This window comes from Ictalurus furcatus, chromosome 16, assembly GCF_023375685.1.
Source record: "Ictalurus furcatus strain D&B chromosome 16, Billie_1.0, whole genome shotgun sequence".
In the NCBI taxonomy this organism is placed as follows: domain Eukaryota; kingdom Metazoa; phylum Chordata; class Actinopteri; order Siluriformes; family Ictaluridae; genus Ictalurus; species Ictalurus furcatus.
The window spans coordinates 21,755,238-21,778,791 of record NC_071270.1 but is presented as its reverse complement, the minus strand read 5'-3'; the positions used below and the strand labels follow the sequence as shown (position 1 = coordinate 21,778,791).

The window sequence follows — 23,554 nt, the reverse complement described above, 5'->3', positions numbered from 1 at the left end:
GTACTAAATGAGAAAAATAAGATCTTTCAACAAAATAGTAACAATTTGTATCCAAATTAATGTGTTGTCCCTAAGCCTATGGAAATTTACTAACGCATGTCTTACTAAACCTTACTCGAGTAGAATATAAAGAGTCACGGCCTACTCCTGGTGTTAGGTTTCATTTTAATTTTGCAGTACCGTTTAAGTTAAAAAGAAAGTCTAAATCCATCCGGTTTATTCACTCAGCCAAAGTTACTAGACAGACACTGGGTTAATCAAATAAAGTCTGAATAAAGTAGAAGAGTAGGAGTAGGACATGTGACATTACAATAATTACTTAACCTCTTATCAAGGTTTATTTGTAAGTGTACAATGGCGTACAATGTTTGCACACCACGTCAGGTTGCGTGATGTTAGCTCGCTTAATTTATTCATGGCTCAGTCACAGCAACACATCTGTCCACAATGTTATTACTATTAATTGTTTTTACATGCACTTTCGCTGAACTCTCGCCTCTCAACAGTAAAGAAACTTCCCTCTTCAAGAAGAACGCGCCGACACGTGCGCAAAATAAAGCATCTTTCTGTCAGTCTTCCCACGTATATTGTACATATAACTGGATATCGGCACATTGCCCGCTGTACTGGGAATTTCCTCTCAACTAAAAAAAGAAAATGATGTAAACTCTGTGTCTGAGTTGCTGTAAGTTTATACAACCGAAACCGTTCCCACGCGGCTCTGCCTCAGGCTAATTTCTCCTCAGAAGGTAAAAGTATTTTAGGACTCCATCGATTACATACGAACCAGCGAACACAGCGTTCATAAATCAGAGCAGGAGAGGACTGAACTTCATGCGAATACATAATCTAGTAAAGCGTTGCACAGAAGATCGAAAGTTCAATACTAGTTCTAACACATTTAGTACTTTCATGTCTTTACGGTCACTGGTCTATGAATTCATATATAAATATACTTAATCTAACGTATACAAAGTAACCAACACGCAACCAAAAATCCCGATTGCACAGAAATATTGCGCACCTGGCAACCCTGATGTAGGGTGTTTAGTAACCTTCTCATGGATTATCTTTATGGAGCCTACTTTTGAACAAGCTGGAAAATGCATTTAGTGCTTAAAACTGAAATTAGGTTAAAACCAGCAGCTTATATCAACCTAATTCAGGGGTATTTAACAGAACATTTTATAGGGAAAAAAAGAAAAGGAAAAAACTTACAATTAGCTAGTTGCATAAGTGTGCACACCCCTAAACTAATACTTTGTTGAAGCAGCTTTTGATTTTATTACACCACTCAGTCTTTTGGGGTAAGAGTCTATCAGCATCTATCATCTTGACTTTCAATATTTTCCCACTCTTTCTTCCAAAGACATTCTAGATCCATCAAATTGTATGGGCATCTCTTGTAAACAGCTCGCTTCAGGTCACCCCTTTTTAGTTGGATTCAGGTCTGGGCTCTGGCTAGGCCATTCAAAAACATTGATCTTCTTTTGGTTAAGTCATTCCTTTGTTGATTTGGACGTGTGGTCATTGTTGGGCAGTGGTGGCTCAGTGGTTAAAGGCTTTGGGTTACTGATCAGAAGGTCAGGAATTCAAGCCCCAACACTGTCAAGCTACCATTGTTGGGCCCTTGGGCAGAGTCCTAAACCCTCAGTTGTATAAATGTAAGTCATAGATAAGGGCATCTGGATGGATAAGGGCATCTGCCAAATGCCATAAATGTAGTGTAAATGTTGTACTGAAAGGTGAAATTTCTTTTCCTCTTCAGACACCTGAAGGTTCTGCACTAAAATTGACTGGTATTTGTAGCTATTTATGATTCCCTCCACCTTGATAGGGAGCCCCAGATCTCCCTAAAGAAAAGCAGCCCTAATACATGATGCTTCCACCACCATGCTTCACTGTGGGTATGTCTTCTTTTAGTGATGTGTGCTTTTTATTTGCACGAAACATACAGTCATGTGAAAAAATAAGTACACCCCATGGAAATTGTTAGCTTTTTTGACACATTTGGACAAGCATACATTTGATCATCTCTGAAACAATTTGCTTTTTTCAATCATTTATTTAACAGAAATATCAATATTGATTGATATCAATATAAATTTTCTGTGGGAAAAGTAAGTACACCATTGCCCTCAGAAACCACTCTTCCATGCAATATTTTTTCAGTTGGAAGATGTTTGAGAATGTGAAGAAAATCGTACAGAAACAGCTGGTTTATTTGGGGTTAATCAGAATAATTTCATTGAAGAGAGCTGTATGATAATTACTTTTGAACATGCAATTGAATTTGATTGGTTCATTCTGAACACAGCCACACCCCCAATTATTTACATATAAAAAAAAATTTGCACACTTATGCAACCAGTTTATTATACCTTGTTTATTTTTTCCTAAAATGTTTCTAGTTGTTTTTCACTCACCTTTTATACCTTGTAATTTCACACTGAGTGTGGAAAATGTTCTGACATGATTTATCTTGGGGTTTTTTTGTTTGTTTGTTTGTTTTGTTTTGATCACAGAAACCTACCATTTTAATAGGGATGTGTAGACTTTTTTTTATTAGTCATAAATCATAAAATATAAATAAAAACTGAGTTGATAAGATAATAAGTCTTGTTATGATATCAGAAATCGTTATACATTTGGTACCGGTATCACGGTCCTAACCTCCTAATCTAGTACCGTTTCAGCTTTTCCAGACTATTTCAGCTGTTAGACTAACATGAACATAAAACATAACATAAAAGTGTGATAGATAACGGAATATGTCCACTAAAGCTACACTGTGAACATCTGTTAGAGTTTTGTTTACTCACCCGGCGTTTGGACACAAGATGTCCTGTTTGTGGATTTGTCCCCCAAAAAATAAACAAAGTCTTTATTCCTGCTGTTAAATGCCTTAAACGTCCGGCTTCGGGTTCAGTGAGTGAGTAAGTTTCAGTGAGTTCAGTAGGAGAGTAGATGGGAAAAGGAAAAGGAGGGTTTTAAACACAGTGTGTAACTGCGCCATCACTGGTGTGTGTTCAGTTGACTAACTTTTTTCCCCCTATGGAATGAATGAATGCTGCGGATGTATTTTCTGTTACACACACATCTAATTCAATTCATGATCCGAAATGTTCTTTGATTAGCTTGTGGGTTTTACTTATTTATTTCTCACCTATCAAGTATTTATTTATTTTCAGAAAAAAAATACATATACACATATGTAAATACACACATATATATATAATATATATATAATATATAATATTATATATATATATATATATATATATATATATATATATATATATATATATATATGTATGTATGTATGTAAGTATGTATGTATGTATGTATGTACGGCCACAATGCCCGGATGAGGCGGTGAGCTCTGATTGGTTGAAACTGTATATACACGTTTCATCAATGCAGCAGTAGTAGTAGTAGTTTCAACCAATCAGAGCGCACCGCCTCATCCGGGCATTGTGGCCGTACGCCAATTCGCAAGCTAGCTAAGTGGCTAGCTAAGTAAAATAAAACATTTGTAAACCATGAAAAACTTTACGGAATATAACGTTTTCAGTATTTTCCAGAGTATAACAGTAACAACGTCCTGCAATTAATTGTTTAACCACGGTTAAACACCGTTAAACTACACCATAGCGAGCATTCCTGCTAGTTAATTAGCGAAGCCTCATGCTAATGGTTGCTATGGTGTATGGGAAATGTAGTTTTTTTTTACGACGTATTTGAAAACAAGTTACCTGCAAAAAGTTGTTTTAAACACATAAAGCACAATTTAAAGTCAATGGCAAGAAAAACATCTTTAAAAATACATTAAAAGCTAGTTATAATGGCCTATCGTTGAAATAAGTGTATAAACATTATGTGAAACTAGTGTTGGCAAACACTAGTTTTTGCAAATAGCTTATTGACTCAGACTAAGTTGACTCGGACTCAATTGGCTATGGTCTTGGTCTTGACTGACCATAGCCAACTGAGTCCGAGTCAAGTCCGAGTATGACAGAAGGGCAACACCACACATGGCCGACTCCATGTCAAGACCGAGACCAGATGCTCAGATGTGTTCCTTTGCTGGTTGTTGTATCTTCACACAGCAGGTAAATAAAATGCATTAAAAACTTGAATTTGCTCAGGCTTATAAAACTTTCTGAAACCAAATCCAGCTGTGCGTTACAACTACTTGTGCTATATTATTTTGAACGTAAGAAGATGAAGTATACTGAAATATTTACATTTATGGCATTTTAGCAGAAATCCTTATCCAGAGCGAACTGCATGTATCTAATTGAGCATTTGAGGGTTAAGGGCCTTGCTCAAGGGCCCAGCAGTGGAAGATTGGTAGTGCTGGGATTTGAATTTACAACCTTCCGCTCAATAGTCCAACATCTTAATCAATGGGCTACCACTGCCCACATAGTCATAGGCACTTGACATTTATAGGCACTAAAGAAGTCCACATGCAGAGACAGACATTTACATTTTGTACTGTAATGGGAACATTACAAAGTACTTGTTCATGGAAATGACGTTATGGTCTTGGGTGGCACTGAAAAAATATCTGAGTCTTCATAGGCTGAGACCAAGATAAGACTGACCAAAATTTCACCTGAGTTTATGAAAAAACCGAGACCATCGATTTGTGCTCTCAAGACCAGTCTCAATACAAAGACCAGTCTCAAGTACTACAACACTAGCAAAAACAGTCTATACATGTGTAGCATACTGACAGGAAGTATTGGAGAAACTGTAGGTGTATAAAGTATTTATTATAATACATTGAGACATTAAAATATGTATTATATTTATTACAAAACATTAATATGTCAACTGCAATCCTTTGATGAAATGGAAAAGTTTTAAAACACTGGTTAAATATGAAATAAGTTAGAATATTTCAATGAAATTGCTCATCCGGTTTCACTTCTGCTGCTCTCTAATGAACACGTTTTACATAATGAAGGCATGAACTGAATCAGATGTGTTACAGCACAAAATACCTTTTATGTGCCTGAATTTGTTTCCTGCTTACCATATAGTGCATTATTTGAAGTACATCTAATTTCTAGTGGTGTCTAAATACTCAGTGGAGAATCATATTCCTTGAATAGTTACCTATATAATTGCAGTGTAAACCTTTACAATTAACTCTACTTCTGCAAAAATTGGCACAAAAAAAAAAAAAAAAATGATGGCAAGATGGATACCTAAGTGGGCTAACATATATAAATGTAATGAAAAGTTGTTGCACAATGACCACATAGTGGTTGGTAATTTGTAACTGAATTATTGAATCCTAAATGATTAGCAATTTTGAACTCTCTGATATTGACTGACTCCCTGGAAGCCCTGCCCCCTTCCACCACCTCACGAATTAATCTCGTGTCAACTCGATTTTTCTTCTTTAAAGACACGCTGACACAGCGTCCTTACTTTCTGTCGAGGTAAATGGAGAAGGTTTTAAGTACATTCATGTGAAATAAAATCTATCGATGTGCACTCACTGTCCACTTTATTAGGAACAACTGTACACGTGAATATTCATGCAGTTATCTAGTCAGCCAATCATGTGGCAGCAGCGCAATGCATAAATAAATTGGTGTCCAGATACAGGAGCTTCAGTTAATGTTCACATCAAAGTACACATTATAACCTTTAACTGTCCAGATTTGGTTAGTCTGTGCCTGTTCTTGTCCGAAAGGATAGGAACCCAGTGTGCTCTTCTGATGCTGTAGCCCATCCACTTCAAGGTTTGATGTTTTGTGCATGCTGAGATGCTTTTCTGCTCATGGCTTTAAAGAGTGATTATTTGAATTAGCATAGGTGTTTGAGGTGTACGAGTGTTCCTATTAAAGTGAATGGAAAGTGTTCAACTTAGCGAACATTAAACAAGTATAGACATACTGTACACCAGAGTCACTTCAAACAACAGTTAAGGCCTTAATGAAGTAATAAAAAGTATGTTAAAGCAAGGAAAACACTAAAACAGGCAGTGCACAAAGTCCCAGGAGAACCACTGTGTGCTAAATAAACCATTCCTACAGTGGTGTACTATTCAGTCAGCATGCTTTTGGTAGTAGCCACAGTCTCCAAACCTGAGACTGCAATACTGATTATGGTATAAACTGTCTGTGAAACTTAATGCTATACTTTAGATCTAGTGCTTGAAACTGGCTCAGAGAGTGTTACACATGACCGAAAAATAAGGTTATAAATGTTAATTATAGTGTTTGGAATGGAGCCACAGGCTAGGTTCACTGAATATATTGTTTTACTGGCAAATCTGTTCTCATGTTGTAGAGGATTCTGAAACAAGGTGAGATTCTGAGATGCCTCAAGACTTAAAACTAGCCATACAGCTAACAGTTAGTCATACAGCTAACTACAATAGTTTGAAGAAGAAAAGAAAAGAAAAAAAAGATGACACGATCCTAATATTTAGCATTTAGACATTTTCTTAACATAAACAGATTTAGAACAGGGCCATTACAAAAATCTTTCAGTATGGAAATATTTAGCACAAAGAATTGTTTCATTCTTAACCAGCTAGCTAAGGATACACTCTGCAAGCTAGTGAGTGTAATGCTAGCATGCCATCAAGTCATGTCAAGTCACATTACAAATGAGCTTTTGCTTTCTGTATTAGCCAGTTGGTTTAAACTTTTACAGAATTTTTTTTTTAAATCTAGAAATAATACAAATATTTTTATGCAGTTAGCTGTTACAGTTATTACAATATTATATTATTACAAAAACATGTCTTAGTACAGAGGAGTCAATTGAAATTTGATAAGTGGTCAGTGCTAAGTGCCTTTTCTTTCTTTCTTTCTTTTTGTTTAGCTAGCTAGCCATTAGCTAGCTTATGCTCCCAATCCATGATTTCCAGTTGCCTAGCAACAGTGTTTTCACTTGATTAGCAAGCGTGAGGTGTTGAATGTCGAAAACAAGAAATGACCAGTTCTACGTACTGAAGGCATCTCAAATCCACTTCGTCCCCATTTCGCACTCCTCTCCTCCTATCAGCAGATTACTGGCCTCGCTGTGAACATGGCACAAATCTGAGGTAACCACAAGTAATCAAACTTGGCCTTTATGTTGAAATGCAGTCCTGTATGTTTCTAAATCACTGCTACTTAATTAAATAATTTGTGCGCTTATTGTCATCTGACTCTCATACAGGTAGGGTGGAAACCCTATAGCACCTGGTCCTTGAGAATTGAAAGTTGTGTATTGCTAGTTTAAAGGAGCAGTTTGTAATTTTTTTTCTGCCCTCTGCTGCTTGCTAGGCTAACTCTGGTTTAATACACACAAACGTCTTCAAACTACATATGCCTTGTGGGTTGCCTTTTTTTAAAAAATTAAAAAGGCAAGGTTGAGCAGCTATGTAACGACTGGGGGCGGAGCCAATTCTGGGCCAAAAAAAAGCCTGTAATAAAGTACATCATCATCTATCTATCTAATGAAGAAACTAGCCAGTGTATGGCAATATTACAAATCACAGGCATGTGTGAAATTCAGTAATTATTATAGGCCTGTGTAATTACAAACTGCACCTTTAAAAGGTTACATATGTAAACTTGAACATGGAGAATAAACGTTGCTTAGTTTTGTAAAAAGTTATCATCACACATAACAGTATTATCACAGACAACCCCATGGGATGGGTTCTCTACTGCTGAGGAGATTTGCAATCACCATTCTTGTAGACCTCCTTGAGAACCAGCAGAGCTGTGTCCTCCGACTCCCTGCAAAAGAAAAAAAGGAATTTATGTATGTTTTTGACCTTCATAATGATATGAACAAGGACAATATGAGTTGAAATGTATAACCCTAACACTGCGTTTAAATATTGGAAAATAGGAAGCTGTGATGTACAAGAACGGTCATTTTGGGGTGGACCATTAGCACACAATGTATTTTAAATTGAATTTGATGGATGTTGTCTGTGTGTGTGTGTGTGTTTGTTTCCCGGTTCTCTCACCAGTAGCACAGGTGACTCTGAATGGCGAACAGATATTCGTTAAAGCTTTCGATCGGTTTCTCTTGAAGAACATAATCGATACGCCGGCCACCGTTCAGCTTCCCCACCTGGATCATTTTTTTCTCCTCCTGTTCCAGTGGTGAGGCTGATGGAAATGGAAACATGGCTTATTAAAGCAGCAGTATGTGATGCCTGATGTTTAAAGCAGCAGTATGTGATGATTTAAGCATTGTGCACAAGGCTAAAGTGGTAGACTTTTAGCTGTAGTGCACATTAAAAGGAGCAAACTTCAGACACTAAACATGTCGTTAGTACATTTGGGGTTGGAGGAACATAATTTTTTAGACAGGACCTTGCTTGGTTATTTTCTTATTTTGAATTTAATTATAGTAGTAATAACACGTAGTTTGTTTTTCATAGCATCTTTCTAAATCCCAAGCATACGGCAATACCAACCCAACCCAAGGCAAATGTCATCCAAGACACACACACACACACACACACACACACACACACACACACACACACACACACACAGCAGTTACACAGTGTGGAATTTAATGACTCACTTTCCATTTCCTCGACTGTGCACACTGCTGTAGACGTGTCATTTCCCCCAGCCAGCGCCGGAGCAGGAAGTTGGGAGAAACTCTGCCAGACTGTCCGTAAAGACCCCAGCAGGTCTGAACCGACGCGTGTCAGACCTTCCTTCAGCTCTGTACAGAACACGGCACATTCAAATTTACACTGTAACTCGGTCTCAAACTTATACTTGGAAACACACACACTCGCTCTCAAACTCGCATTAACGCGAACATTCGCACTCTGGGTAACTCGCACTGTACTCACACTCTAACTTACATTCAAACTCACACTAACACACTGCACTCTCACTCATACTTACACTCGCACTCTAGCACTCACTCAAACTTATACTCTCACACTAACACACTGCACTCTCACTCAAAAACTCACACTAGCACTCACACTCAAACTTACATTCTCACACTGACACACTGCACTCTCACTCACAAACTCACACTAGCACTCACACTTACATTCTCACACTGTCACACTGCACTCTCACTCACAAACTCACACTAGCACTCACACTTACATTCTCACACTGACACACTGCACTCTCACTCACAAACTCACACTAGCACTCACACTTACATTCTCACACTGACACACTGCACTCTCACTCACAAACTCACACTAGCACTCACATTTACATTCTCACACTGACACACTGCACTCTCACTCACAAACTCACACTAGCACTCACACTCAAACTTACATTCTCACACTGACACACTGCACTCTCACTCACAAACTCACACTCAAACTTACACTCTCACACTAACACTCACTCAAACTTACACTCTCACTCAAACTTACACTCTCACACTAGCACTCACACTCAAACTTACACTCTCACACTAGCTCACACTCAAACGCACTCTCACACTCAAACTTACACTCTCACACTCAAACTTACACTCTCACACTCAAACTTACACTCTCACACTAGCACTCACACTCAAACTTACACTCTCACACTAGCACTCACTCAAACTTACACTCTCACACTAGCATTCTCACTCAAACTTACACTCTCACACTAGCACTCACACTCAAACTTACACTCTCACACTAGCACTCACACTCAAACTTACACTCTCACACTAGCACTCACACTCAAACTTACACTCAAACTTACACTCTCACACTAGCACTCACACTCAAACTTACACTCTCACACTAGCACTCACACTTACACTCTCACACTAGCACTCACTCAAACTTACATTCTCACTCTATCACTCTCACACTAGCACTCATACTCAAACTTACACTCTCACTCAAACTTACACTCTCACACTAGCACTCACTCAAACTTATACTATCACACTCACACTGCACTTGTACTCTAACTTACACTCATACTGTACTCACACCACTTATACTTGAACTCGCTCTCGAACTGAAGCAGCAACCACACTCACATGAAAACTCACGCACCAACTCACACGATTAAAAGACCGTTAGCTAATAAAGTAGCAGAATTTACCCAGGTGCATCCTCTTCCTGCCCTTGTGATGGGGCATCAGCATGGGTGCTACCTCCACATCTGGAGGCAAAATCATGGGCTCGATCCTGTACGCCACCGGATCAAACTACACAAAATGATGCGCATGTTTTAGCATCTGATTCAGCTAAACAACCTGTTTATTAAAGAAACAGCTCAGCCAAAAATAAAACACAGTTTCCCCCTTAGTGTGTCAAAATGTCCATATAACATACTGTATATAGTTAATATAGTTATGTTTCAAATGTAAAAGGAATTTGAATGAAGTAAAAAAAAAAAAACCCTTAATAAATAATAATAAATTAATAAAAAAAAGTTATGTGGCACAAATGTGACAAATTCCTTTTTACATAGTTGTATATTAGTAGTTATTGATGATTTTTTTTTCTATTTTTAGTGATGCAAAAAAAAAAAATCCCTGAATGAACTGAAGATTTGATTCGAAGTGAAATTTGAAACTTGCTTTTATCCATCAAGCCATTACTCGATCTCCTGTACACTATTTACAGTATTATTAGTGATAAAAGAAAGTGGTCCGAGTTGAATAACTGTGGTTTTAGTAAAGCAGACGCACAGGATGGAAGATGTTGTAGAAGCTGCTGCAGGTGGGGAAGCTGTAGTTGGGGTCAATCCTCTTCAGGCCTCGGACGGTCAGGAACATTCCAATAGGAGAGCCGAAGGCAAAGAAGGCCCGGGGGTGGAAGCTGAGCTGTGGGTAATTAATAGATACCTGCAGGAAAGGGAAAAAAAAAAAAAAACAACAGGTTCATTTATAACACAAAGGGCGTTGGACTGGGTTTGGTATCTAGTGTCATATCAGAGTATTGTTCAGCAGGCTCGCCAAGTAAATCCTTTGTGTGAGAGTGTGTGTACCTGAACATTAAACAACTTTCTCAGACAAGAATAATGTGCCGTTTTCATTCATTTCTGTAATCGAATTAAAGTTAATAGGCCAATTCTGAGGATCATCCTCTCCCTTTTTAAATTCGGCCATTATCTCCACATTAACCTTTTCTTTACGTTCTAATATACCAAATATAACGTTAGTACCTGTCCGATCCCCACATCAAAGTGCTGGTAGTCAATGGCGCTGGTCTTCGGCCGACTCTCTCGAATGAGACTCTGAATTTCAGGAGAATTTCTCTCTTCCGTATGAGAGGGATGGTTTCCGGTGTGGGACACAGATCTGTGCTGGATCAGTGAGGGGAAAATCAGGGTCAGGACAAAAAACACCTCACTCCAAGACAATAGACTTATATCAGCGCTAACTTCCAGACAAACACTCTGCAGCGCCACGCTGTCTGACAGGAAGTCGGATATAATTCTCACCAGAGTGACTGTTAAACAATTTATTTTGTAGGAAAAGTGTTCTAATTATTATAATCTTTATTCATATATGTATTAATATTTGTACTATCATTTTCAGTTTAATTAGCTTTAATTGTAAGAAGTCTGCTTATATCACTGCATCGTTGAATTCTCAATTCTGATTGGGCAGAAAGTGTCGATTAATTTTCTGTAACAGCAGCTCTGACAATAGTTCCAGCATCAAGGTTTTTATTAATGAGCTCGTTCTAATATGTTATCGTTTATATAGTCTGAACTTACACAGACACTTGTATGACAGACATGCCACAAAAACAAATTCTAAAAACATGTGTATTTGTTGACAGTGAGCCTTTCTGTATGGAGACATTTATGCTTTCAGTTAGAGGTAAAGTCGTAACTCAAAACGATAACAGGAAGTAAGTCTCGCAGACATCCCACAACATTACATGCAACTATAAATAATATGTCAAAATACGTTGTGTCGCTCTTTTCTAAGTAATAATTCTAAATAGGGTGTTATTCTAAATAACACCCTGGACAGGGTGCCAACCAATCACAGGGCACAATCGCACACTACACGAATCAGAAATGCCAATCAGCCTACAATACATGTCTTTGGTTTGTTAGAGGAAACCAGAGTACCTGGAGGAAACCCCTGAAGCACAGGGAGACATGCAAGCTCCGTGCACACAGGGCAGAAGCGGGAATTGAACCCCCAACCCCGAGTTGTGACAAAAACTTGCTGACCACTGAGCCACGTGCCCCAAAATATAACATAAAAAGTAGGATATCATTGTTAAATTGCTATAGTATAAGAGAAATAAAACACTTTGCGGGCATGCTGTCATTCAGGGTGGTAAAAGCATGTGTTTTCCTAAAGGTGTGCTCAAATCTTTGTGCACCCACTTCTGATGACATTATATACAGTAATTTACATAATCTACAAAACAGAATTACAAAAGAAACGACTGTATTAAATAGCAGGTACAGTAACGTGTATACTGTATTTACATTTTCAGTCTTTGGGAGCAGGGGCACATTAGCGTTTTCCATTCACATAGAAGGCAAGTGTGGGGTATAACTAAGAAGATGTGTTGTGAATGATCCGTCTCTTTCTCTTGGCATCTTGCTCCAAAATGATATCAAATTACGCTAAGGAAAAAAGCTTGCCCAAGATGGCTGCCCCATAACGTTACTGTGTTTAGATACAGGCTCAGGTTCATGGTTCATGGTTCTAGATTGTAGGAAGTTACCACATCATCAAGTCTGTGTGGATTCATTGAAGAGCCTGAGGAGGTCTGATGCACATATTTATGTAAAAAAAAAAAAAATAATAATAATAAAAAAAGGCTTGTTAGTTAGCTAAATTAGCCTCATCGCACCAGTGCAAAACTAAATAAGCAAATGTTGGACGTTAAACATGTCTTGGCTACCTGACTACACTGTGTACATTTTATTTGTGCCTGAACCTTTCCTTTAAAGCAGGCTGTAACATATAATCTATAATTCACAAAATATACCAGTTACATATTTGATCCAGTGTTGTCCCGCTCCTAAAATAATTGGTCATTTTTGATCCTCCATTATAAGTACTTGATTTTTTTTTAGGTCTAGATTTTTCCGTTTTTAAATCCAAACGAGAAACTGAGCACACTTTCATTTAACAGCCAAGGTAATGAAACAGGAAGACTGTAATATCTCAAAAGCACAGCATTTAATACCTTCCATTTCTTCACATAGTTCAGAATCTTCTTGCAAGGGCCAAGCGGGATTCCTAGATCTCTCAGGTCGCTCTCGGAGCACAGCATCTGGGACAATTTGAATCAATAAGCAATATATTAGGCAGATCCTGTATTTAGAATATATTAAATCGACCCAGATCTCCTGTTATCAGCACATATTTTGTTTAGATGGTAACAAACATACACTCCACACACACACACACAGACACACACACACACAGAGTTAATACCAAATTCATTATTATACCTCTATCTCTTTCACTACTACTTCCGGTAGATTAAAGGTGCAATAGTAGATTTTTTTTAGTCCTTACTTGTACAAATAACCTGGACGATTATGTAGAATATGTTAAAAACAAGGCATTAAGCCATGGCCTTAGAAAAAGTGGAAAAGTGACTTTCAGTGCTTGTTTGTACTGTATATGGATGCACCTCCTGTCAGTCATTTTATAGTCACCAGAGATCCTCATGGCGGTTTTGAGGTTTGAGATTTGTTAGAGATCTAATCTTGAAGAAAAAAATAAAAAGACTCATTTTACCTAATGCACCTTTAAAACACATCTGCGTTTGACTTTTATATTAGGAAATAATGACGGAGAGTAGTTTGAAAAATTAGAGTTTGATAACTGATGGAATAAAAACAATTCTTTTGGACTCAGGTGTGTAAGCGTAAAGGAATAATTAACGTGGCCCAAACAAAAATGAAGGGGAAAAAAAATAAACCCCACCAGAGACTCCATGTCCAATTGTTCCCTCTGTAGGATTCTGAGATGTTCCTCCATGCCGATGCTCATTAGTGCCTCTTCTAGACTCTCACAGGAAGTGCAGTCTGACACAGAGGAAGAGCCCAGGTCTTCATCATACTGTCCATTCTGAATTACAAACAAAAATTCACACAAAGCTGATTTTAGTCCTCAGTTCTGTCAGTCCCAATTTTTAAACGTTCATTGCGCTCATGGTAATAAAAGTATTCAAATGTAAGAAACTTGAATACAACACAATTTTAACAAACTCATCCATCTACTGATGCTAACCCTCACTTCGTAAATGTCATCATGAGGACATCAATGAGCTATCTAACAAACCTGTTCTGCATTGGTGCTTTCTGCTCCGGTCTTCTGATTGGTCAGGAGGTCAAAGAGGATTAATGAACCTAAGAGGAAAAGAAGTTTTGTTTCGAGATTAATCGCTGCAGTGTATACCAAACTTAACTAGTGGTAACATTTTACTGTTATCATGTTATACGTATACTTTTATCATTTTACTGTTATCCACAGACCTGGGCTGTGTAAAGGTTGTGTAAAGTTGTATAAGGTTGCTTTACAGACTCAGGGTGTGTAAAGTGGTTGTGTAAAACAGCTGTGTAAAGTGGGTTTACAGACCCAAGTTGTGTAAAGTAGTATAAAGTTGCTTTACAAACCCAGGCTGTGTAAAGTGGTTGTGTAATACAGCTGTGTAAAGTGGGCTTACAGACCCAGGTTGTGTAAAGTAGTATAAGGTTGCTTTACATGCTTTACAAACCCAGGCTGTGTAAAGTGCTTGTGTAATACAGCTGTGTAAAGTGGGCTTACAGACCCAGAATGTGTAAAGTATTATAAGGTTGCTTTACAGACCCAGGCTGTGTAAAGTGGTTGTGTAATACAGCTGTATAATGTTGGTTTACAGACCCATGCTGTGTACAACGGTTGTGTAATATAGCTGTATAATGTTGGTTTACAGACCCAGGTTGTGTAAAGTAGTATAAGGTTGCTTTATATGCTTTACAAACCCAGGTTGTGTAAAGTGCTTGTGTAATACAGCTGTGTAAAGTGGGTTTACAGACCCAGAATGTGTAAAGTATTATAAGGTTGCTTTACAGACCCAGGCTGTGTAAAGTGGTTGTGTAATACAGCTGTATAATGTTGGTTTACAGACCCATGCTGTGTAAAACGGTTGTGTAATATAGCTGTATAATGTTGGTTTACAGACCCAGGTTGTGTAAAATAGTATAAGGTTGCTTTATATGCTTTACAAACCCAGGTTGTGTAAAGTGGTTGTGTAATACAGCGGTGTGAAGTGGGTTTACAGACCCAGGTTGTGTAAAGTAGTACAAGGTTGCTTTACAGACCCAGGCTGTGTCCTGCCACTGACACGGCTCCAGTGAACTGTGGGTTTCTTTGGAGAAAGACGTTGTATAGGTAGTTGATCTCGGAGGCTACTGTGTCTACAATGGTCTGACAGTAGGTGGCACTGTTGTAGAAGAACAGGTCCAACACTGTGTCATTGGCGAACTGGCGCAGGCCGCTGATGCTAGGCAAAGTGATCCGCTCCATATCTCTGCAAATAAGTGCTTTATTCAGTCTAACGATGTTAAGATCGTGATTGTTTTTGTAAATTATAAAAGCATATAACTAATTATCGTTGCCTCTTAAGACCTAATCCATGTTACTGACTTTGTTAGTACTGTGCATTAAGTATTCTGTAATCCATACTTAACCAAAATATTTAATCACATATTTAACCTGTCGACCCCTGTGGTTTCTCCATGTAGAACTCTGTGCCAGTTAACAGGCAGAAACTCCACTCGACCCACAGCTTTTTCTTCATCACCGGTGCTGAAATGACTTTTGGTGAGAGCGAGAGCAGCGCTGCGAAACTCATTTACTGAAAAGAGAGAGGACGCAAACCTCAATAACTGCCGTAATAATACAGTTACAGTAAATTGTGCCTGTTGATTACATGTAAAATAATTCTATTTCATCTACCACTTTTATTTATATACATTTTTTCACCACTGTTTTATGTATTCACAAAAAACATGCATTTATTTCAGCACTGAGCTCTTCGATTGAAGACCATCAATAAAAGGCCAGACTTCTGATTCTCCAACTGACCAAGTGACTAAGTCTCTGTCAAAGCAGCACAGACCAAAAACCCATTCAACCATGTCAAAGGATTCAAATCTGAATTTTCATTCATGAAACTGGAAGAAGAATATTCAAAGAGAATCGCTGTTTGGAACGTGTAAAGTGTGCGTCTGTATGTGGAATCTCACCGCACTGCACAATTCCTCTTAAACGTAGATCACACGCCGGCCCAATGCCATGAACCATGAACACCAGGTGATCCACAGCGTCCGGTTCTCCTGCACAACACACACACACCATATGAGGAAACAAGCTTAGGCTTGCAATTTATCAAAGTGTAAAAAATTGTCCGTGAAGTCATTTCATGTTTTCAATTCTTTTAAGAAACATATATGTTAGTGAGACAAGCTAAAGAGGACGGGTTCCCTTCTGAGTCTGGTTCCTCTCAAGGTTTCTTCCTCATATCATCTTAGGGAGTTTTTCCTCACCACCGGTTCACTCAATAGGGATAAATGCACACACTTAAAATCTGTATCCTGTGTTTATATGTTTCTGTAAAGCTGCCTTGAGACAATGTCCATTGTTAAAAGCGCTATACAAATAAAATTGAATTGACTTGAACAAGCTAACTCGTTTTCTGTTGTTTTTGTTTTGTTTTTTAACAGGCAATGATGCATCAAAATCCAGTATGCAAATGAGAACGAGACCAAGAGGCTGGGTGTGTAAGGTTGGGGGCGTTTCTGATTTGACTATTCACAGAATCTGGATTTTTGTTTTCTGTTCCTTTTGCTGTTGACTCGTGTTTTTTATGGCAGTAACACCACATCAAGCCATTTATTACTCAATATGTTCAATATTGAATATATTATGGCATCCTATAATATAGGATGGCTGTATCTGAGTTGTTGTGCACTCACCCTGAGGGATTTCCACAGAAATATTCTCCACGCCTCTCTTTAGTGTTCTGGTTTGTGTTCTTTCACTCGGAGACGGAGGACGTTCCAAGGAAACGTACTGGTGCTCTATTATCAGCTGGTGAAAACACACAGATAACAAACTCAATTGGGTTTTTCATTTAAACGCCATTCTGAGTGGAAACACTGAAAAACAAACGCCTGCAGCGTGTCATACGCGTTTGGCCCTGTAGAGGGCACTGTGCCTTATGCAGCAGATTGTGGAGAATACCTTCGGGTTGTGAAGGATGACCGTTTCCCCTGTTGGCAGCTCGAAATTTCTTTTCCACTCGTTGAGGGACACAGAGATCATGTAGGCCTCCTGTTGAACACCGAGCATGTTGTTTTTTACTTCTATAGCACATTTTATTCATCCATTTAACATACAGGTAAGACACTTTAACATATACCACACAGAAGTCAAATTAAAATACATTTAAGGAAGCACAAAAATAAAGCGAATGAAATGGAGACATTTGGGGGGAAAAATACCAAAAGTCAAAGGAAAGAAAATGATCAAGTTAAACAGATCTGCAGCTCCAGTACAACAGTAAAAAGAAAAAAAAGACAAATGCAGATGCCAAAGAGATGTAAAAAGAGCTTATTCATTTCTTCCCAAAAACTTTTATGTATGTTTTTGATAACCCATTATGTTTAATATAACTGATATAAAAAAAATTTAAGATGTGTGATATCATCATGACATTGTATTTACTACCTATTTAAACAACTGTTTATATAGAACTATTAATCAGTGCAGGAAAGAAAATGTTTATCTGGAAACAGACAGTTCCAGTTCCAGGAACAAATGTTTCTGAACTTACCGGGATCGCTGCCCAACCCAAAAACTCTCAAGCATGGTGGGGGTAGCATCAGATGTATGGTGTATACATTTTTCCTAACGTGTTTGCAGACCTGATCAGCAGTTACACAAAGTGTTTGGTGACGTTATTAATTACACCAGTGGACATACTTTTATTCGAACTGTGGATTGTTAATCAAATGTCTTTAATCAAATTGATTCATTCATTTAGAAGGCATGTGTTTGTCTATTTGGATGAAGCTCAGACCAAATTTTAGAAGTAATTCGTGCAGAAATACAGGTAATTCCAAAGGGTTATTATGGGATGTTCCTTCTCTAAGAAAGACGCATGACATGTATTTTTAAAAATGTCTGACTTCCCCCCCATATAAAGACTTGTAGAAGATATATCTGCCCTTCTGCTACTTAATGAAGAAATTTGGCGTTAGGCATATGCCTAATCAACAGGAGCAACTTGAATAAAGGAAAAAGACTCTGACCTCCAGCAGGTCACTGATCTCCTCGGTGTAGGGAGTGAAGTACACCTCTTTGCTGCCTTTGTGAAACCAGGAACATCTGCGCACTTCAGAGGGAGCCTGATCCCAATAAACAGCATACCGACGTCGCTCCTTTAATCTCACATCGTAACGTCTGCCCTCTGTGGCCACCACTACCTCATCATCACCACCTACATGTTGTAGTAGAGTGTAACAGTAATGAGTCAATGGATCGAACATGTTAGCATGTGTTAGTTGGAGTGTCTTAAGGTGTTGGCATGTATTAGAGTGTGCTATAATATGTTAGGGTTTATGTCTGTGTGCATGTGTGTATACAGTCCCCTCTAAATGTATTGGAACAGCAAGGCCAATTCTTTTGTTTTTGCTTTACACTGAAGACCATTTGGGTTTGAGATCAAAAGATGAATATGAGACGACAGATCAGAATTTCAGCTCTCATTTCCTGATATTTGATTATTTATGATGTGTTAAACAACTTAGAACATGGTACCTTTGGTGGAAGACCACCCCATTTTTAAGTGAGAAAAAGTATTGGAACAGACAGTCTTAAAGTAAATAACGCTTAATGTTTGGTTGCATATCCCTTGCTTGCAATAAGTGCGTCAAGGTGGTGAGCCACTAACATCATAAACTTACCAGACCCATATCTCCATATCTCCCTGCAGTTCTCGCCTGGTTTCTTACTGAACCTAAGCAGGGTTGAGCCTGGTCAGTACCTGGATGGGAGATCTCCTGGGGAAAACTGAGGTTGCTGATGGAAGTGTTATTAGTGAAACCAGCAGGGGGTGCTCACCCTGTGGTTTGTGTGTAGCCTAGTGCCCCAGTAAAGTGAGGACACTATATTGTAAAAACAGCACCCTCTTTTGGATGAGACATTAAACTGAGGTCCTGACTCTCTGTGGTCATTAAAAATCCCAGGACACTATTCGTAAAAGAGTAGGGGTATAACCCCAGTGTCCTGGCGAAATTCCCCCACTGGCCCTTATCTATCATGGCCCCCTAATAATCCCCATCCCTGAATTGGCTACATCACTCTCTCCTCTACACTTATAGCTGGTGTGTGGTGGGCGTTCTGGCGCACTATGGCTTGTGTCGCATCATCCAGGTGGATCCTACACACTATTGGTGGTTGAGGAGATTCACCCCCAAACACCCCCCCCCCCCCAATATTATGTAAAGCACTTTAAGTGTCTAGAAAAGCGCTATATTGCAGCTTCTTTCAGTTGTTGTTTGATTCATTTGGTTTCTCCCTTCAGTCTCCTCTTCAGGAGGTGAAATGCTGCTCAGCTGGGTTAAGGTCTGGTCTTGGCCAGTCTAAAACCTTCCACTTTTCCCCCCAATGAAGTCCTTTGTTGTGTTGGGGCAGTGCATTTTGGGTCACTGTCTTGCTGCATGATTAAATTCCTTCCAATTACTATAGACTGGATGCATTTCTCTGTAAACTGGCAGACAGAATGTTTCTGTAAACTTCTAAATTCATTCTGCTGCTACCATCATGAGTTACATCATCAGTAAAGATTAGTCAGCTCATTCCAGAAGCAGCCATGCAAGCCCAAGCCACGACGCTACCTCCACCATGTGTTCACAGATGATCTATGTTTTGGATCATGAGAAAATCCTTTCTTTCTCAATTCTTTGGCCTTTACATCACTTTAGTAGAGGTTAATCTTGACCTCTAGACATTCAGAGCTATAAATACTTTTAACAATTTAACATGGAACACCTTGGGCAGCAAGAAACACCTATCTGAGCCCACCTAAATGGGTGGGCTCAAGCAAAAAGTGCCGTGTTCTGAGTTGTTTAACACATCTAGATGTAAATATAAGGAAATAAAAGATTCTGATCGCTCAACGCATATTCATCTTTTGATCACACACACACACACACACACACACACACACACACACACACACACACACGATAAATCAATCCATCAAATGAACACGCACTACAACACATCATACACTAGGAGACTGTATTATAAATGTGCTCACAGACCGTGTGTGTGAGCATCCTCCAGTGTCTGTGAGTCTTCGGTACTGAACGGTTTCCATGAGTCTCTGCCGTCCGCCATCTGCTTATAGAACCAGTGCCACCGCACCGGTGTATACGGCTCAGGCTGTGTGTCCATCCTCCTTCCTGTCTGTCCCTGACACCAAATTTACACGCGTTACACACACATCATCCTTCATGTTCACTACTGTGCAGCTTGCTTTATGTGGTCCGGGTGCTTTTTAAAAAAAAATGCATTTACCAATTAATTATCATTTTAAATGTTAATCATTCAATCAGCATTAAACCACAGTGTAATCGGAGTTTATAATGAAACACTTTATATCATACTAAATTGGTCAAGGACATGAGGGTAGGATGGCCTACTTGTCTACTGTCCACCCTCAGCACGTCTCACATGCTTAGAGTAAAGGAGAGAGAGAGAGAGAGAGAGAGATTTAGCAAAATCAGAAAGCTAAGGTTTTATTAGACAGATAATAAGAAGCGTGTACTCTTTTTGTGAAGAAAAAGTACATACTTTTGAGAGTATAGCTAAAGAGTATGTAAGTACTGAGAAATACTAACACGTCATGTAACAGAAGAGAACGCTGTTGCCTAATTATGCACACTGTCACCGAAAACAAACTCAGCTTTTCTTCATTCATTATTCCTTATATAATTTATACCATATAATTTAATGTACCATTCCCTTGATGAATTTTTCTTTATATTTAGGTTTAGTGCTTAATATTTAAGTTCTTACACTTAAATACTGAAGACTCATCACCTATGCTACACACATCCGCCATGTTTGTAGGTTGAATTCGGCAAAACAAACTTCCGTCCTCCCTTGCACAAGGAGTTGTGGGTAATATTAGCTAAAAATTTATTATTATTATTATTATTATTATTATTATTATTTATTTATTTATTTATAAATCCGTGGTGTCCAAGGATCATAGATAGATTTTTTCCCTCTCTCTCTCTCTTCCTTGTCTTTCATTCACACATTTTCTTTCTCTCCCACTTTTGGCAGTGGTGTTAATAGTCTAAAAAATTAATTACCTCTCTCGCTCTCTATCTATCTATCATCCATCTATATCTATCGATCCATCCATATATCGATAGATAGATAGACAGATATACATACATACATACATACATACATACATACATACTACCAGTCAAAAGTTTGTGGACACTCGACTGAAATGTTTCGCATGATGTTAAAAACCTTTTTGATCTGAAGGTGTGTGATTAAATGTTTGAAATCGGTGTTGTAGACAAAAATATAATCGTGCCAACATATTCGTTTCTTTCATTAGAAAACTAACATTTTATTTACAGATTTTTAAAATTTTTTCAAACGGACGACTCGGAGCGAAATATTCCAAAAAGCAGCCGATAAGTGTCCAGCGTAGGTGTGAACTCCTTTATTACTGTTTAAAAAGCATCTCAGGGAAATTCCTCAAGAAATCGGTTGAGAACACACCAAGAATACATTTCTGGAAATTCTAAGGCAAAAAAAAAAGTGTCTACTTTGAAAATGCTAAAATGCTACATTATATTTTATTTAGTTTGGTTTTTTTTTTTTTTTTTTTATCACAACATAATTCCCATAGTACCATTTGTGTTCTTCCAGAGTTTTGATGACCTTATTATTATTATTCTAAAATGTGGAAATACAATAAAGACAAATAAGGAATGAGTGTGTCTAAACTTAACCTTTACCATAGATCCTGTCATTCTGGTGTAAAATCCCCTTGAAATGACTTCACTGTTTGCACCACCGTCTGTATCTGATAAAGATCAATGCTGTCATATCACATGTTTATTCTGACTCACTGCACTGATAATAATGTCATAATAATCAGAAGATGACTCCGATATATACTGTAGGTCAAACTGCAGGTTTATTACATAAGAAACTAATATTTGTAGGAAACCTATGGAAACATTTTAAATCATGTAAGAGGATCATTACAGAGATATTCATATTTAAGTGGAAAAAAAACAACAACAACCCAGCTACACAGACTGTAGCCATGTAAAATGGGCGTGGCTATTATTACTATTTTTATTATTCTTCTCTTTGATCAGTTATTCAGTTGCAGTTATATATTTGATAGCAAAATCAGACTATAATCCACCGGAAAAGATCTCTCACAACGACTAGGACATTTAATTCAGATCATTCCAGCTGTGTGTTAAATCTATAGGATACATTATTAAATTAAAGGTCATCCCTTCAGTATGAAGGAGTGTGAATAATTCAGAATGTTCACGTTAAAACAGAAACAGTATTAAAACACACGATTTGATTTCAACGTCAACGGTGTACAAAACAATTTATAGTATGACACATTAACGGAACATTATAAACCAGCAGATCCTACCAGGCTCGCGCACTCGCTCCTACGGATACACCGCTTGGACAAAAAGGAGAGTAAACAGTCAAACACTTCCGGTAGCGCAACAGCTCAATTAAACCGCTCTGTTAAACCTCTAACTCAGATTCTGTTCGCTCGTGGATTAAAAATTAAACACGATGCCGTAAACACATCTTTTAAACGCATTCTTTTCCCCCCCGAAAATTAATAGAGGTTACGACTAAACGCGCTATTTGTAGTCCGTTTCTGTGGAGCTCTGGACAAATCAGATGCTGACGTCTCATCCGGGTTCTGAGGCTGTATTGCTGCCGACACTGTTTATATAACGGGCCTGAGGAGTACTGGAATAAAGTTGTTTGGACGTTCGTTGTTCAGTATTCCGAGATATGTGGAAATTAAGGGACCGTCTCTAAAGTTACATACGACATTGTTAAACACGGTTCTAACTTAAATAGGATTTGAAGGGAATGACTTACAGTCATATAACCAACTGTAAAGTGTTCATGTAGGTGTCAGCTATAATGCACACCTTTTAGATTTCTGATATTTAATCAAATAAACCATTAAATCATGTATAAATTTTGCCATGTATTTCACTACAGAATGGGCCCATACACAAAATAGACCATTATTTAAAGCTCAGTAGCATTTGAATGGAATGACTTACAGTCACACAACCAACTGGAAAGTGTTCCTCTAGGTGTCAGCTATAACGCATAATTTATCTTTATTAAAGTAAGCTAATAAATCACATATAAATTTGACATGTATAAGACATCTTATAGACAATGCTATTGCGCTTTAAATAATGGTATATTTTGTGTATGGGCCCATTCGGTAGTGAAATACATGGCAATATTTACATATGATTTAATAGTTTTTTGTTTTTTTTTTAAA

At 38.1% G+C, this 23,554-nt stretch overlaps 2 protein-coding genes across 9 annotated transcripts in view; both read right to left on the bottom strand.

The window, feature by feature from the left end:
• The window catches only part of tacc1 (transforming, acidic coiled-coil containing protein 1), a 52,592-nt gene extending 49,625 nt beyond the window's left edge, over positions 1-2,967 (bottom strand). Inside the window, exon 1 of one of the 2 annotated variants that reach the window (XM_053644822.1) lies at positions 2,823-2,967. The gene's annotated coding sequence lies outside the window, so the exon portion shown is untranslated. The remainder of the gene's footprint in view (positions 1-2,822) is intronic. The other variant, XM_053644824.1, reaches the window with a different exon arrangement.
• Positions 2,968-4,029: 1,062 nt separating this feature from the next.
• On the bottom strand, positions 4,030-23,128 carry ddhd2 (DDHD domain containing 2). 7 transcript variants are annotated; one of them, XR_008388164.1, is made up of 19 exons: positions 21,999-23,128; positions 20,274-20,424; positions 18,258-18,445; positions 17,188-17,277; positions 16,920-17,034; positions 16,191-16,280; positions 15,649-15,799; positions 15,264-15,472; positions 14,242-14,309; positions 13,885-14,028; positions 13,136-13,222; positions 11,136-11,276; positions 10,660-10,815; positions 10,068-10,173; positions 8,563-8,709; positions 7,994-8,138; positions 7,708-7,757; positions 6,981-7,051; positions 4,030-5,804 (listed from the first exon to the last, which is right to left on the bottom strand). XR_008388164.1 is itself a non-coding variant. In XM_053645687.1 (18 exons), the coding sequence occupies exons 1-18, from the start codon at positions 22,011-22,013 to the stop codon at positions 7,032-7,034; spliced, it is 2,073 nt and encodes a 690-aa protein (XP_053501662.1). In that variant the 5' UTR covers positions 22,014-23,127; the 3' UTR covers positions 4,030-7,031. The 7 variants fall into 7 exon arrangements, 5 of the variants coding, with proteins under 5 accessions (XP_053501662.1, XP_053501661.1, XP_053501664.1 ...); XR_008388163.1 differs by having other exon boundaries at positions 6,981-7,757; positions 21,999-23,124; XM_053645687.1 differs by having other exon boundaries at positions 4,030-7,051; positions 21,999-23,127.
• Positions 23,129-23,554: the final 426 nt, after the last annotated feature.

Coding starts and splice junctions, on each gene's coding strand:
- ddhd2 (XM_053645686.1), bottom strand. Junction 15,800..16,190: donor AAGAGGAATTGTGCAGTGCG/GTGAGATTCCAC, acceptor CTCTCTTTTCAG/TAAATGAGTTTCGCAGCGCT. Junction 10,174..10,659: donor TCTACAACATCTTCCATCCT/GTGCGTCTGCTT, acceptor CATTTTGTGTAG/TTTGATCCGGTGGCGTACAG.